The sequence below is a fragment of the Scomber scombrus genome, chromosome 6 (assembly GCF_963691925.1).
Source record: "Scomber scombrus chromosome 6, fScoSco1.1, whole genome shotgun sequence".
In the NCBI taxonomy this organism is placed as follows: Eukaryota; Metazoa; Chordata; class Actinopteri; order Scombriformes; family Scombridae; genus Scomber; species Scomber scombrus.
In genome coordinates this window covers 20,529,835-20,546,707 of record NC_084975.1, presented here as the reverse complement: position 1 = coordinate 20,546,707, position 16,873 = coordinate 20,529,835, and the positions used below count along the sequence as shown (strand labels likewise).

General features: G+C 38.4%; 1 protein-coding gene across 1 annotated transcript in view; it reads left to right on the top strand.

Moving 5' to 3' along the window:
* Positions 1-16,873, top strand: part of srpk2 (SRSF protein kinase 2) — a 67,260-nt gene that overhangs the window by 34,339 nt on the left and 16,048 nt on the right. Inside the window, exons 2-6 of the mRNA XM_062420639.1 lie at positions 10,478-10,629; positions 13,048-13,156; positions 14,704-14,791; positions 15,336-15,423; positions 15,569-15,675. Coding sequence (XP_062276623.1) covers positions 10,478-10,629; positions 13,048-13,156; positions 14,704-14,791; positions 15,336-15,423; positions 15,569-15,675 — 544 coding nt within the window. The remainder of the gene's footprint in view (positions 1-10,477; positions 10,630-13,047; positions 13,157-14,703; positions 14,792-15,335; positions 15,424-15,568; positions 15,676-16,873) is intronic.

The window sequence follows — 16,873 nt, the reverse complement described above, 5'->3', positions numbered from 1 at the left end:
GTCTGTATGTGTGTATGTGTGTATGTGTGTGTGTGTGTGTGTGTGTGTGTGTGTGTGTGTGTGTGTATGTACACATGCGCACATATGCCACCCTACCAGCTATGTAGAGCAGTGTTCCTGTTTTCCAATGCAAATTTTATTCGGAGTCACCTGGCTTTATCACACTGGTTTTCCATTAATTCACAGATGGGTGTGTGACTGCTTTACATGCCCAAAAGACATGTATGTATAGATCTTGTTTGTTAGCTTTTGTTGTTTATCCTTTTTGGAGTGTGTTTGCATTTCCATGTGTTTGCGCACCATGCATCATACTGTACATCCACTTCAGAGTTCAGTCGATGCAGCATAGCGTGTGGTCTTGTATCCATGAGATGCCTGTGGGGAATTTCAGCAACAGTCAATTCAGCCTCTATATACTGGTGTGGCCTAAACCCTGCAGCACAAAGCAGAATCTGAGTATTTATGTTGTCAGTGTTTATTTATAGGAAGCTGTTTGGCTTAAATATTGAGAGCTACACAAAACAATGCAACCCCATTTGACAAAATTATAGTTTACAATTTACACATTCATTATCTGAATCTCTTGCTCTCATCTGGCAAGACATTGCGGGGGATGAGGGGGTAGAATACAGGATGCATAGCTGTTGGTAAAATGCTATAGCTTATTGCTATACAATGCATAGATTCATTAAGCTCCACAGTGTACATTTTGTATTTCATCAGTGCTAGTTGTAGAACAGTGGTTATGATGCCACTTTATTGATCCATGTGAAGGAAATTCAATTGTTACAGCAGCTTAGGGAACAGGCCAAGGAAGAGGTGGATGCAGGCAATACAAATCTCAACATGAAGAAGTACTAGAAAATAATAATTAAACTAGCATGCAGGAAAAATAAATAAATAAAATTGAGTGCAATTGCAGCTGCCAAAGAGCTGTTTCATGCATAAATAAGCTGTATTTTTAGCTAATCTAATAATGATAATACTTCTCTATTGATTTGTGCTCTGAGGAGAGTCCACCATCTCTCTGTCGTCGCCCTTTTGATCATAACGCGTAGAATAATCCGACTTCACAAAATGTACTTCTAGCTCCTTAGTTTTTGCTGGAGTTGCAAGTGCATCTTATCACTTGATTCATTCGATTAATCTTTTACATTGTTCTTTATTGATGCATCTGTCAGAAGAGTTATTAGAGGACACTTGATGGTGGCAGTATGGTGACGGCATGATTTCACAGCAGAGACGGATCCTCAACACATTCCAAACATACAGCACATATTATTATAATAGAGTGCTATAGAGAGGCTGCAATTCCCACTTAATCATTTACTAGTAATCACAAATGTAATAGTTTTCATCTATAAAGGAGTACTAGTGCAGCACGACTAAAACATTATTAAAACATCCTCTTTTTTGTAGGCCTACACATTAAACAGTTGGACAAGACCTGCAACCATTTCAAAGCTGTCATACTTATGCACATTTCAGACGTTCATTGATTTGCACATCAATGAACCATTTGTGCCAGACACTCAAATACTTGCTTTTATGTTCATGACATAGACATTTATGTATCATAAACAAATACAAATTCAAATGAATCCAATTAATTCAGTATAATGCCCAGCCTCACTTAAGAGTGCTGGGTAATGTATAAAGGGTGTGGGAACGTTCCTGCAAACCTACTTTCACAGTGTTTAAAGCTACAGTGTGCAAGGTCTAGAAATTAAGCTAGCGCTAACATGAGACTCAAAAGCATATCCCTCTGCTCCTCTCTGTTGCACTCCACCCAAACACTCACCTACATCCTCACGATCACATGCATCTGAAATAACAGATTGGACATGTGTATCAGGCACATGCTATGCTTTTTGAGTAAGCCATAGCAACATCTTCCAGTAGCAAGAGTAATGCCATGTTGTAGACGTATATGTTCATGTATTGATTTACAGATGTGAGCTCCCACCCATGACTTTGGCTCAGAAGGGTGAGGCTCACTTAAAAGCTTTAGAAGGGAATATCTCTGTACTGCTGCCAGGCTGCTGTGTCAGAGAAGCCTTTGTCGATACTTCTCCACATTAAGATACGCTTTGGAGCATATTTCAATTAAAAATTAAGGTATTAAGTAAATTGAGTAAATTAATTTGTTCATCTGCACCCTCATACCCTGTTAGACTCATTTGTAGCATGTCGCCCCATTCTGAGATCTCAGCAATTATTTGGTGACCACAATGTTATCATAGCCATAAAGCGTAGTTTTGCTTCATGTGCCCTGTGGCTGATGTTGTCTCGCCAAATACAATTGTTGATTCACAGTGTTAGCCAGTGAAAATCCCTCTGAAGCCAAGATAGAAATCTAAGATTATGGCTGCACCCACTTGCACTTTCATAGTGGTATTCATACAGTATGTATGGGAGTTTAGCCTTGTGCCTTGTATTGTAAAATGTATTGAACTGACAGCTGGTGGTATGATTTGGGATCCCGGAGAGCCATAATGGCAGCAAGAGGTCATGTGGGGGCAGCGCAGCCAGTGACGTCAGGCTGCATCCTGAAAATAGTGGTGAGATCTCAGTTCTCCACACAGACAGATACTCTGGAGGAGAGGCGAGAATGAGTCAGCTGTCCTGCCAACACGGGCCAAGATGCAGAGACGGAGAGAATAAGAGTCTGACGATGAATCAATCAGAGGTAGAGAGACTTGCACTGGAATGGCTAAGCATAGCTGAAGGACACCCGCGGTCTGAAACCCACGCCTTAACATTGAGAGAGGAGGATAATGCTCTTGTTGCTAAGGAATACCTGTTACCTTGGTGATAACAAGACATGTTTAAGGATGAGTCATCAAATTTGAACACAAGAGCGGTCAACTGTTCTATACGGCTTCTCACTGGTCCGTGATGTCTTAGCAACGCTCTGTGATTTTCTCTGTCATTAATAGCAGCATAGGTCACTGATGTCAAGTGTATAAAGAAATGCAATTGAAAATGAATGAAAATATTAGACCTAATCAATCAAAAGCCAGGGAACAATGTAGGCAACTGTAGCTGATAATTTCCTTGTCTCAATTGTAGAACTCAAGGAGCAGAAAACATAAAAAGTATTTGCAATGTAGCACTGGGTTAAAGACTTTCCATAAGAATATACTTTTCAGAATAATGTATATTTGTGATTTTGCATTGCATTTTGATCTAACTATACACAAATTTCAGACAAAGGGTTAAAAAAAAAGTACTCATAGTTGTTAAAATGTTTGTATTGCTAATTCAGTCTGATATTTTTCCAATGATCTTTCACTTCCCCTTCAAGCTCAGTAGATAGAGTATGTGTCATTAAATGGGGCAAACACAGTGTGTGATTTTATTTTTTTTTCATTGATGCTGTTTTCTGATAGCTTCGCACCTACGTGATGCGTGTATAAATATTCTCCTTCAACTCGCAAACACAGTGAGACCCATATTCCTCACAAGCTGATCAGGAATAAACAAGCAGTTGTGGAGTTCTCCTTTTTTAACTGGTTCAGTTTCGGATTTGTTGTGGATGGAGCAACTGTCACACAAATTGTAAAAAAAACCCAAAACAACTCAAATAGAAATGTGAATTCACTAAAATCTTTAGAACAACAAGTGAAAGCAGAAACAGAATGTGTGTGTCCATTCGTGACTTGGCAGAAGACTTCAGAAACACAGATGTCATTGTGAGAGCCTCCACTAAAATACAAAAGATGTTCAGGCCTTGGAGAAGGATTCGCAAACATCTTCACACAACTTAGCACTGTTTTCCTCGCTTTTAACACACATCCTTTATCCTGAATTGCGTGCATAGTACCAGCACTTTGATGTATTCAACTGTCTCATTGTGTTTGCTGCCTTGCTGCAAAAAGATCTCAGCTGAACTGAGTTTTGAAACTTAGCAATTAAGCACAGCTTCATGTCCGAGTGAACTAAAGCGTGTCTTTACCAACGTCATCTTATTTTCAAATGATTCATATCTTTTTTATACTTATGAGCTTTAACTGAAGAAAAATACATGAACTGTGTTGATTTAGGCAGATGTTGATGTTGTCCACAGACCTCTATGACCAGTTCAGTTCAGCTGATGAAACTTAAAAAGAGTGTTAGTTATAAATGACATGTCTATTAATTGTCATGATGGCAGTGGATTCTTGTAATTGTGGACACAGGGCAGCATTTTTCTCAAATTCGATGTTTGTTTTGAGGGTAAATCTTGAAGTCGTTTTATCTCTACACTTTTGACATATACAGTGTTGCCCTGTCGAGTCAGCAGTCAGGAACAAAACTGTTCAGACATGATTACACAGTGTGGTATGACGAGGAATGTGCTGGTAGGGAAAATTGCTTCATGACAGGTTAAGAATCCAATGTTCAGTGGCGTTTCCTCCCTGTGGATTTTATCAAATCGTATCATTTTACAGCTGTTTTCTTGTTCAGTATTTTCCACATCCTTCAACACAACTTGTCACGATGAACTTCTGCAGAGTAAAATGGTTTTCAGGTGTGAATCACAGATATTGGACATTGCTCTAGCAACAAGACAAGCCTTTCGAGTAGTCCAACAAAAGGTTTAACTAATCATATCATACTGTATATCATTTGTATGTGTGAGAAGAAATATGTCTTCATTAGGAGTTTTGTATACTAATTTCAGATAAAGCATTGTGGATCCAGAAAAAAGCATGCTGGGCTGTTGAAAATGTAACACTGAGGCTGCACATGCCATTGCGGGGTGTGAGAGTGGAAAGGACAGCTTGTGTGTGTGTGTGTGTGTGTGTGTGTGTGTGTGTGTGTGTGTGTGTGTGTGTGTGTGTGTGTGTGTGTGTGTGTGTGTGTGTGTGTGATCTGTGCACACACACTCCAAGTTGCAAGCAAGAAGCAGTCGGGGCATGTCCACACTCATAACATAATGTTAAATGATGGGAGGCACATTCTGCAATTATTTACCTTCACTGTACAAGGTTATAGGCTGCAAGACTCCTGTATCAACCTGTGCTACAGTCACACATAAACAAACATAACTACCATAAACTAAACAAACAAATGTCCAAAAATCACTTGTAGGGGTACCGTCACTACCGCAGGAGTGGACGATAACTTTTTATAAGCTTCACAACACAAACACTCACAGCACCTTTTTATATATTAACGTAAAAATACTTACACTGAATACGTTGACACTGTACATTCCACCTGGTTCATGTTTGCTTCTCCTCTGCTGCCCTGAGGCAAGATGGACACACACACACACACACACACACACACACACACACACACACACACACACACACACACACACACACACACACACACACACACACACACTGAACCATGAAAGTGTTCATGCCATCCTGATCATCAGCACATTCTGTCTCACCAGTGACAACAACAAGTGGCGGTTATGCCTGCAACGATGAAAATGACACCTGCTGGATTCATGGTCGTTAACCTTTGTTATACAACCTTCGAAGCAAAGTGATGCACAGAAATTAAAAGGCATCATTGATAAGTGATTGAAGGTGCCGTTGACATTCAGTATATCCTTATTTGAAGATGATGAAGAGTATTTCTCCTCAGATTTCTTTCAGGAGCTGTGGGTTAATATGTGTTGGTCTGGAGGCTGTTGGAGCTCAACTGAAAGTTTTTCAAATGACATTTGTAAAACTTGATGAGATCAGTGCAAACGATAAAATTAGTAGTAAAAAGTATTTTTGTTTAAGCACATTATGATAAAATTAAAAATTGATTAAAAATGATATCAATAAAGTTATCCCAATTAAAAGCCTAATTTGTTTAAAAGACACCAACATCAAAAAATACAACACACGTCTATCACTAATACATATACAAAGCAGAAGACAAATAATCAGTTACAACATTATTTATACTTCTGTATCCTTTCAAATAACATATTCATTTGAAATATTAAATAAATAAATTGTACACTGAGTAGCAGGACAAAAAAATCCTCATGTCTTCATGCATCATCCATACTAACAAAACAATTTTGGTTTATATCCTTCTAAACAAAGTATTATACACATGTGCAGAAATGTAATAATTATATTCCTAGACTATAACAACAGGGAGAAAATCAGAGTAAACCCATATTGTAGCTTAAATTATGTGTCATCGTTAAAAAACAAAATGACAACGCTGAAGGATACAGCAGCAACATAGGCGACGTTCATACACCCTTCTGTTGAGGAGCAAATTGGTGCTTCTAGTGTGGAAATTAGTACCAATTAGAGGAGGAAATTGATTAGTACACCTTCAACCTGAGGGGGGGAACTAATCACAGCTGATTGGTTCACTAGAAACCCTGCTTACTGTTAGACTTCAGACTGAGAATTGCTCATTTAAAAGAATCATTGAGGTGTTTTAGTTTACACTAGTTGTGCAGATTTATAACCAAACAAACATAAAAGGACATTAGAGGATATTTAAACCGGTATGAAGCAGTTGTAAAAGACTCAGTTCACCAGCACTTGTTCAGCAGGCTGTCTTTAGATTTTGTCCATGTGGTGTTTTGCATCTCACCGTTACACAAACAATTCACCACTGCTGCTACCAAAAAGAAAACAGAAAATCTAATGACTTGAATGCCATGCTGTGTGTTTGAAGTTAATGATCTTAACTCTGTTGTGTTTTACTCTTAAAGGATGAGCTTGTTTTCAGCCTCCCCTTTGTTAACCCTGATGTTTTCTCCACCTCCACATGTGTTTCAATGTATGTTTAGGTAGAATGGGGTGCAGTATTGAACGCAGCAGTGTTGTGATAAAATCAAAACATTCACCTACATACAGCCTTTGTGTGAGACTGTATGAGTGTCTCGTGTGTCAAATGTATACAGCTTCAAAGCGAGAGTTAAATCTTGCATGAGCGCTCTTCTGTCCATTCTTATATTTTTCTGCCTGTCTCTCTCTTTAGGCAGCCTCTTTCTCTGTTTCTGTGGGGTTTTTTTCTGTCTGCTGTCTGTTTTTCTTTTCTTGCGTCTCTGTTTTGTTCTGACTGGTCTGTCCGCTTGTCAGCCTACTACTCTCTTTCTGCATTCCCGCCTCTCTAATTTTCTCTGTCTGTGCTCCTGTTAGTCTGCTTCTCTCTCTCTTTCTCTCTCTCTCTCTCTCTCCCTCTCTTTCTATGTATACTGTATCTGTCTCTCTATCTCGTTCTTTCTGTCCGCTGAGTTACTTCTTTTTCATATGTCTCTTACTCGTCTCTCTATATCAGTCTCTCTTGCTTGCTTTTTTTGTCTGCCTGCATATTTTTCTGTCAGTCTGTCTGTTACATTCTGTTTATGCCTGTCTCTTTGTCTGATTCTGACTTCCTATTCCTTTCTGTTTCTTTCCTTCATCGTCTTCCTCCGCCTGTCTTTTGGACTGTGGTGTCTTTGCTTTCTTAACGTTTTTGCTGCTTGGCTCAGGTCCAGAAAGTTATGAGGGGCTAAGTGTGGGTGCAGCCAATGGCAAGATGAGCCGTATAAAAGCACTGAGCTTATGGACATGATGTATGACACTGTACGTGACTGCTTTGGTAAAGAAGCAGAATCCTACTGCAAGGACACAGCCATCTACTGCGTGTTTGTGTTTGTATGTGTGTGTGTCAGTTGTAAAATAGCAATGAAATCTCAATGCCAAGCTATCTTCTGCTCTCCGCTGCAGCATTAGAAAAACCACTGCCATTATATGTGAGCGTGTGTGTTTGTGTGTTGGCGTCGCCACCATGTTAACACTTTGTGTCCTGGATTTTTTTCCCCCCCTTTGCACTGCAGTTGCCATGGCAACGCACCAAGAGGCTCTATCATGTGTCTGCGCCTGTGACCGCAATTTATAACAGCTCACAAGCACTGGCTTTGTGTGTTTATATGTTTTTTTCTGTCTTAATTTAGCTTTTGATGAGGTTGCCGGTACTGTGAGGTGACCCTGAATAGAAAGTGTTTGTCGGGCTTCCTCATGCTCTGTTTTTTTGGAAGTTGCTGAATTCAGTCACACACAAAGAGCCAGTTATCTTAAGGTGAAGATTATATTGAGTCACAATCAGGCAATGTTAGACTAATGAAAATGTCAGCCTTTTTCCCAGTGCTGAGGGCCATAGCCTCACCTCGAGGCATGTTCGATGTTGTGCAGCTCCTTGTTGCTCTGCATGATATTTTGCACTGTCATTTCTTTTTGTTGTCATTTTAGTGTTGAACTTTTGTTTGTCTTTCTCAACTAGTCACTTCACTGGTTTTAGATCCTTTCCAAATGACTGCAGTTTATAAAATGATCCAGCTGGCTGATAAATGCATGTTGTTTTTATGAATAGTCAAGTCAAGTCCATTTAATTTGTATAGCCCAATATCACAAATCACATGGCTGTACAATCTGTATAGCAATACAGCATCTTCTGTCTTTATACCCTCAATTCGAATACGGCTTTTAACAGGGAAAATTACAGAAGTCCAATATGGAAAAACATAAATAAATGAAATCCAGTCCAATAAAAGTTTACAGAATACTAAGTTCATATATTACAAGCCTGTAATAGGAGAGCTCAGCTAACAGAAACAGAATGAAATAACTTTTGACTGTTGCCCTTAAATCAAAGTAGGTAAGTAGTATTCTCCAGGCACAATAAATGTGGGCAAATTTGTCAGATGGCATTACATCTGCACTGTGTGTGCTGAAGGTGCAGAATATAGTAGTAGAGTTAAAGTGTTCAATATTCAAAAGAAGTGTTTCCTAACCTTTTTTGCTTGTAAACCAGTAAAATGAAACAATGTCTACTTGTGACCCATCACAGGTCGCACATATCTGTGATCAGTTAAAATAAACAGTGCGTTGTTTTATTTGAATAAGAAGCCTGAAGCCTGAAGAGGTAAAATGATCTAAGATAAAGAATTATAAGGAACATCTAAAAATCATCTGGATTTTCCTTTTGACTTTTGTGTAGCCCCTCATATTGATCTTACGACCTCTAATGGAATCCTGACCCCCATGTTGGGAACCATTTCTCTAATTGACGTAAACCGTAATAAACTGTGAACTAATTAGATCAAAATTGATGACATGCATGGGATTTGGTTAGAGTATCTGGGAATATTAACAAAAGTCCCACATAGAAGTCTGCAGTGACTTGAAACCAGTGCAGTTTTGGTGGGATTGATCCAAAATGTTACAGGCATGTTCCCAAAACTCTCCACAAATAGCTGTGTGTGCCATGGCAGCATCCTAAAGTGAGAAACTGAACCCCCTGCCTGATCAATCATTGTGAGTCGCCCTGGATAAGAGTAAAAAAAAACAACCTATTTTATGTTTGCTCTCTCATGGGCTCAGCTCCACTTTAGACAAGTGAAAGGAAGTGGAATAAGGCCGTTGACTGAAAGGACTGACCAGGGACATGAGCCTCAAAAAAATTAGTAGTCTGATATTGTCTCTGTATCTATATCCATCTGTCTCCCCATCATTTTTTGTATTCTACCTATTGTCATTTTAGTTTTTATATACATGTATTGAATCTATTCAAATATTTCAAACAACTGAATAAACACTATTGTTTTTACATAGCACATGTTTTAAAGTGGCTGTTTTTTCTGTCTGATGTTGGGTGATAGCTATTCTGCTGATTCATGTCTGAGGTATCAAGTAGGTTGAGTGACTATTACTGAAAAATAAATAAATATATAATAAACACAAAACAGTATCAGAACATCTTTCAGATCTTAACTCAGAGAAACTTTCCCCCTTTCAGCAAATACATTTTGAAACCAGCCATCTGCACACAGTGCGTCATTCTTCACAGAGAAAGTCAAACATCCAAGTGAGGCCACAATAAGCAAAACCCAATATTTGAGTGGCATTTAAAGCATATTCTGCAAATAGGCTCACTCTTCCTCTTGCAGAATATGCTTAAACAGTACAGTATATTGCTCTGCAGAGAACTGGTGGGAACTTAATTGTGTTGTTATCAAAAAATATTTCTGATGCCGTGATGTATTTGGAAATTCTGTTCGTATGCGTCTCTGTAGATGGCACTTCATACTTTATTTGTTCAGCAACTCTTTAAATGCTTTTGATGGTCATGCAAACTGTAGTTCCTCTTTTATTTATTCCAGACAGGCTTTACATAGCTTTTTTTTTTTCTTCTGCAGGAAAGACCTGTCTGACACAATGTTTTCAGAACAGCAAATGTAAAAGCTTTCATGAAAAGCACTGGATGAATCACTGTTGAATGATGCCAGTCATCAACGCAGAATTCAAGAACTGACATTTATATACTGTATATATGAAAATGTCATGTCAATGAAGTTATTATTTTGATATTACTCATCTACACTTAAAGCTCGGCCTACAGTTGCACTTGCTGTGAGTCACGGCTAGAAATATCAAAAAATGTGAAATAAAATGTTCTGACTGGGAGGGCGGACTCTCAGTGAAAAGTTACCAGCGAAGTTACTTAACTCTGATCTCCACTGTTGTGTTTGCAGGCCTGAGACGCAGCAGAAAGCCCCGGTGAGCGCCCCTCCTCCCCCGCCGCCCCTTCCACCTCCCCCTGAGCCGGCAGGGCCCCCAGAGCCGGAGGAGGAGATCCTGGGCTCCGACGATGAGGAGCAAGAGGACCCCGCAGACTACTGCAAAGGTCAGAACAACAACACGAACAGACAGACCTGCACGTATTGAAGTCATCTGTCCCAAACCATTATTTTCACTCTCTACATCTGTCATACAGAGATCAACAATGGCTGATGTGTCTCCTCGCTGCTTCTGTTTGTATTTGCTCTTCTACCCTTCTCATTTCTCCTTCCATCCTGATGGGATTTGTAGCCGTGTCATCCTAGATGTCAGTGTGACATGCTCAGTAGTTGTGACACCAGCGTTTCAGGGTTGTTTGATTGTTGCAGGATGCCAAAGGCTGGGCTGTCTGATGAGAGGTTCATTTTCATTATACCGCTTAGTTTTAAAATGCTACACTCCTGTTTTGTACACAAATATCATTTGATATCTGTATGAAAGAGTAGCGCAGAGTGTTTTGAAGTTTGTTTCATTTTATATCTCTTTTTTTTCAGTGAAAAATATTATGCTTTGAAGAAGCATATCATAACTGTCAGGTGAAAAAATGAGGGGGTAAAAATCACATCACTGTCCTCATTGTTGCTTTCTTTATTGGCTTTTGTTAAAAAGCTGCAGTGATTTTCCGATTTTTCTGATAACGTTTTTTTCATAGATTTCTGAACATTTTACTGTAAGACGTTTAAAAGCTCTATAATGTACTTTGTAACACTGTAACCTTGTATTAGTACAGTAGTAGTAGTCTTTGTAGTCCTCAGTGTATATACAGTGTGTGTTAGCCTGACCTTTCCTGTGTGTCTGTGCTATTTTACTTGTAAGCACACTTTTCTCACTTTTCCCAAGTTCGTGTTCAATACTATACACCTACAACGAATATAAACCTGGCAAGCTTGACTTTTCTCTCTGCCAGCTGGTCATGTCATTGTACTGAGAACAAAGAGGATTTTGATGTCTCATTTTAGGTAATCATATTCAGTTCTAGGTGCAGCATAACAAACAATTATTGAATTATTTATTTGAGAACAGTCAGTGTACAGTTGCTGCACTATTTGATCAGAGTGATGACATACAATAGCTTAGCATCTTCAATATATTGGTGTTGTGTACTGAATAATGACGTAGTAGTTGATAAAAACATTAGAATAGAACTGCAGTGATTTGTCAATTAATAGATCGAAATTAATCGGCAACCATTTTGATAATCGAATAATTCTGTTTAAAGTAAAAATGTCAGACTTTTCAAATGTGAATATTTGAGACCTTTTTGTGTCATACATGATGGTAAACTGAGTTTCTTTGGATTTTCGACTGTTGAATGGACTACTGTGGCAAAATTAAGAAGTGGGGTTGGTATCTGTAAATGGTTTACAAAACTATGTAGCTCTGTGCTTTTGAACAATGTTTAAAAAATGTGTTAACAATTTTTCAGTTCTGTCTTAAAACAATAGTTTCTCATATGAACATAGAAAAAGGTTTTACTCTCTTTAATCTTTCCTCCTGCTCTGACTATTTGATGATCCCCTGCAAATTATTAACAACATATGATGGTGGACAAGATCCACAGCCATGGTTTTGAGCAAAAATGTATTAAGTTTATTTGAAGATAATGAATCTTCATTGTCTTGACAGTGTTTTTCTGTTAAGCTGTAATGGAAGGATAGTAACAAAAAGTGGATTTGGCACTAAAATGAATTTGAAAGATGTTTGATTTGATTAATTCAGACGATTCAAGCTTCATATTACCTACAAATAAACGTTCAAATACATCTTTGCACAGAAGGACTGCAGATTTGTTCCCCATCACTTATATTTAAAGTGCATTATGAACGGATTTTCTAATGACCAGTATGAACAGGAGGAATGATTACAGCAAGAAAAACATGTACGTAAATGTTCATTTGGGCAACTGACTGCTGGTTTAGGACGGATTTGAAAAATTCATTTATCACGCTTGAGTAATGTGCCTAATGAGTTAAGACAAGTTGTCGACCTTCATCTCATCAATATACTATATTTATGTTTTTGACACTCAAGGACACAGGCACTACACTGCACAGACAAATAATGGCAGCATGCAAAACATACGTACACTGGAGCAGCGACTTTATTTCTTATGAGACCACAATTGTTACAAATATGTAATGCTGTATTATTAAAATTTACAAAACACCACTCACACTGTATTTGCACAATTCTAAATGATACACTTTATGAATACTGTTTTTTGGTCTAAAATGGAGCATTTAGGTAACTTTTTCATTTGTCTCTTCACTGTAATATTCTTTAGGGCTTCACCTGTTTGTCTCTTTTTTTTTATTAATCCGAAACACCTCTCCCGTCTCATTTTCTGTGTTGTTTCACCTCCCTCCTTCTCTGTTGCCTTCCTTGTACTCCTTACTCACTAATGGGTTTTGTGTCATTGCTTGGTTATCACTTACAGTAGCCTGTAACCTTCATTTCACTCTCTCTGTCTCTTTATCTCTCTCAGGAGGGTACCATCCGGTGAAGATCGGGGATTTGTTCAACGGGAGGTACCATGTGATCAGGAAGTTGGGGTGGGGCCACTTCTCCACCGTATGGCTATGCTGGGACATACAGTGAGCCTCACACGCACATGCACACGCACAGTACAGTATTGGCTTTTAAAGATACACACACACACACACACACACACACACACACACACACACACACACACACACACACACACACACACACACACACACACACACACACACACACACATCACATCACATCACATAAACCACACACACACCTGTTGAACTGCAGGATCTGGTACATCACCACGACAACAGTTGCAACCAACACCACCCTGCGTTTGCACCAAAGCCATCCATTTGCACTATTGTGTTCACGTTGCAACCAGGGTGGATGTCATCAATCCAGTGTCACCTTTCACTGACACACACACACACACACACACATGCACATAACTCATTTACTCATGTCACTGGTGTTAATTACACTAATGGTGGTCATGAACTAGTGAGCTGGAGATGGAGGTTACTTGACACACACTGCATAGTCACTCACAATGCCCTTGGTTATACTCATTGTGTCACTATAAAGTCTTATGATGTCTTCTTTTATAACACGTAACATGTATGATCTAAGTATAATTAATCTCAGATCGATAATATGCTATTATTACCACAATTATTTTCTTTCTGTCCTTTTTTTCGTGTGCCTCTTGTTTCTTTGTCTTTGTGTTATTTCAGATCTCTCATAAAAATGTTCACTTTTGATGAATCCACTTTTACTTTATCTGCTCATTTTTTACCAATCTACCATAGATTTTCATTTGCATTACTTTATACTTTGATGCATTGATGTTGTATTGTCTCATGTTGCTATATACCTACTGTTTTTGTTTTGCATGTTGTTGCCAGATTATAAATGTGTTTGATGGTTAAGAAACAGTTATTATTATTATTATTATTATTATTATTATTATTATTATTATTATTATTATTATTATTATTATTATTATTATTGTTTTTGAAACAATGTCATTTGTTTTGTCTGAAAACTGTCCAAAACCTAAAGATAGCCAATGAAACAATTACATAAAATAAAGCAAAATATGAAATTTTAGCATTTTAGAATCTGGAACCAGTTCATGTTTGGCAGTTTTTGCTTGATAATTGACTTAATTATTTATCAACAGTCAAATCATCCTCTACTAATTCTCTGTTGATTGATTAATCAGTTAATTGACCGATCATCTCAGCTGTAGTTCTATTTTCTTAGAGCTAATATGAACATATTTGACCTTGCAAAAGAAAGATCAAATATGATTGAACTTGAAAACATAAAAAAGTATTTTGTTGAATGTGGACTATTAGGACACCAAAAATGTGTTTAAGCTGAATCACTAGTGTTAACATTTGTTCTGGAGATAAAATGCCACAGCCTGTATATTTGCATCCCCAGTGGCAGTGTGGGCAGTGTGAATGACAGCTTAGCAAAGCATAGGTGGAATAAAGACGTGATGATGGACATTTTATAATACTAGCTCATGTAGTGAATTCCTTCTTTTTCTGACGTGGACGCATTAATAACAACAACCTACTTGTGTGTGATTCAGTGTTAAATTAAATGATGTATCTGTGCGTCATTACAGAGTGAAGAATTTTGTGGCGATGAAGGTGGTGAAGAGCGCCCAGCATTACACAGAAACGGCCCTGGATGAGATCAAACTGCTGCGATGTGTGAGTATATGATTTATTTCATCTTGTTTTGTTTTGTTTTCATTTCTTTTTCTCCTCCCTGTCTTCCTTTTTGTTTTCCCATCTCCTATCTCCTTTCCCCTCCACTTCGCACCTTGCATCTCATCCTCTCTCTTTTTCTGTTGGCAAAAAGGACTAAAGATAAACTGGCCATTTATCTTGCATGGTGGGTGCAGAGGGCAGTCATCTTAGGATCAATTTTTCAGCATCTTCATCTCCCACATCCACCTCCCTCATCCTTTGTTTTCTCATTCCTGCTCTTTACCTCATACTTCTACCATCTTCTCCTTTATTTCCTTTACCTTTGTTCTATTTTCCTCATATTTAGTAATTGTCTTTCAGTCATCCCATTCCCTCTTTCTTCCTTTTTTCATCCATTCTATTTGGTCTTTTACCATCTTTCTGTCCTTTTCACTTCAATATTCTTTTTTTTAATCCTTTCTTTATCTTCTTCTAGTCTGTCCTTAATCTTCTATCCTTCCTTCCTGTCATGTTTGTTTCACGTCATTGTCTTCTTGTCCACCAGGTGAGAGAGAGCGACCCCATCGACCCCAACAAGGACATGGTGGTTCAGCTGATAGATGATTTCAAGATCTCTGGAGTCAACGGCATTCGTATCCTGAGCAGAATTGTGTGTGTGTGTGTGTGTGTGTGTGTGTGTGTGTGTGTGTGTGTGTGTGTGTGTGTGTGTGTGTGTGTGTGTGTGTGTCTTTTAGTGACAGAGATGTGGTAATGTGAGTCCTTGACTCTTCATCCCAGATGTGTGTATGGTGTTTGAGGTGCTGGGTCACCACCTGCTGAAGTGGATTATTAAATCCAACTATCAAGGCCTGCCGCTGCCATGTGTCAAAAGCATTATAAAACAGGTAAGGACACACACACACACACACACACACATAAAGTGAAATATGCATAAAGTGCTTTCTTTGCATATTATCTAAATTATCTAAAAACAGAAACACACAACACAAAGTTGTTGGTTGTTTTTTTTCATTTATGTACAGATTGCTGAACATCTTCCAATCCACAAATGCATGTTGTATTTTTGATTGCTTGTGATGTGATAGCTGAAACAGTCTGATGATATATAGTAAATGTCAGCATGTTTTATATGGAAATCAAAAGTCTAGTGATATACTTTGGCCTCAACTTAACTCACACTATGTTTTGATTGTATCTCTCCTAATCTAATAATCTAACATAAAGTAAACAATCTGAGAGCTCTATTACAATAATTAAAGAGTTTGCTAAGAGTTTGATCCTCTCATTTTGACAGGACTTATTTAGAAGAAAATCACACACATAAAAACCAAGCTAATTACAGCTAGCTGGCGATATTCTTCTACTTCTTTGAAGAAGTGGTACTTTATTTCTTAACCACCGCCTGAGAATTAGGCCAAAAGAAGGCTTGTGTATCATAAAACATTTATTAAGACTTAAGAGTGTTAAGAGTGTCCATAATTCAATTTGTGTGAGGACTGAACAAAACTGTGGCTGATTCAGTCTGCTTGCCCAAATTATTGCTTTGGCTTTCATTGACTCTGAGAAAATGGATGAAAGGAAAGAAAGAAAGAACAAAAGAGGATAATAGATATAAATAGAGACCAAGGAGCAGTCTCAGACAGCAAGAAACTCTTTGAACACTTAGGCCTATGAATAAAGTGCATGCTTTGTGCACTTCACACCATACTAAGACTCAGGACTTTCAGGCATTTTCCCCTCAGCTACCTGATGTGCATGTGAAGTTGCTGGGCCATTTCAGCCACTGCCAGCCTCCCGCCTCTCAGAAACCAAGCTGAAGATGAGTGGAAATTAAATGAGACTGTTCTCCGCTTCAAACCAGAAGCCTCCGGACAGAAACAAATGAGACAAACACAGAAACAAAAACATCAGCAGCCTCTCCTCTCTGCCCTCAGAGAATGACAAGTATTAGAGGAATGGCTCAGAGAAAGAGATCTGAGAACTGAACAAAGAGGCTGTGTCGGCATTTTTGATTGTATATATGCCTAAACTGGAAGTGTGAGCATGTTTTATCAGTATTAAAATCTGTGGCTGTTCATCTGA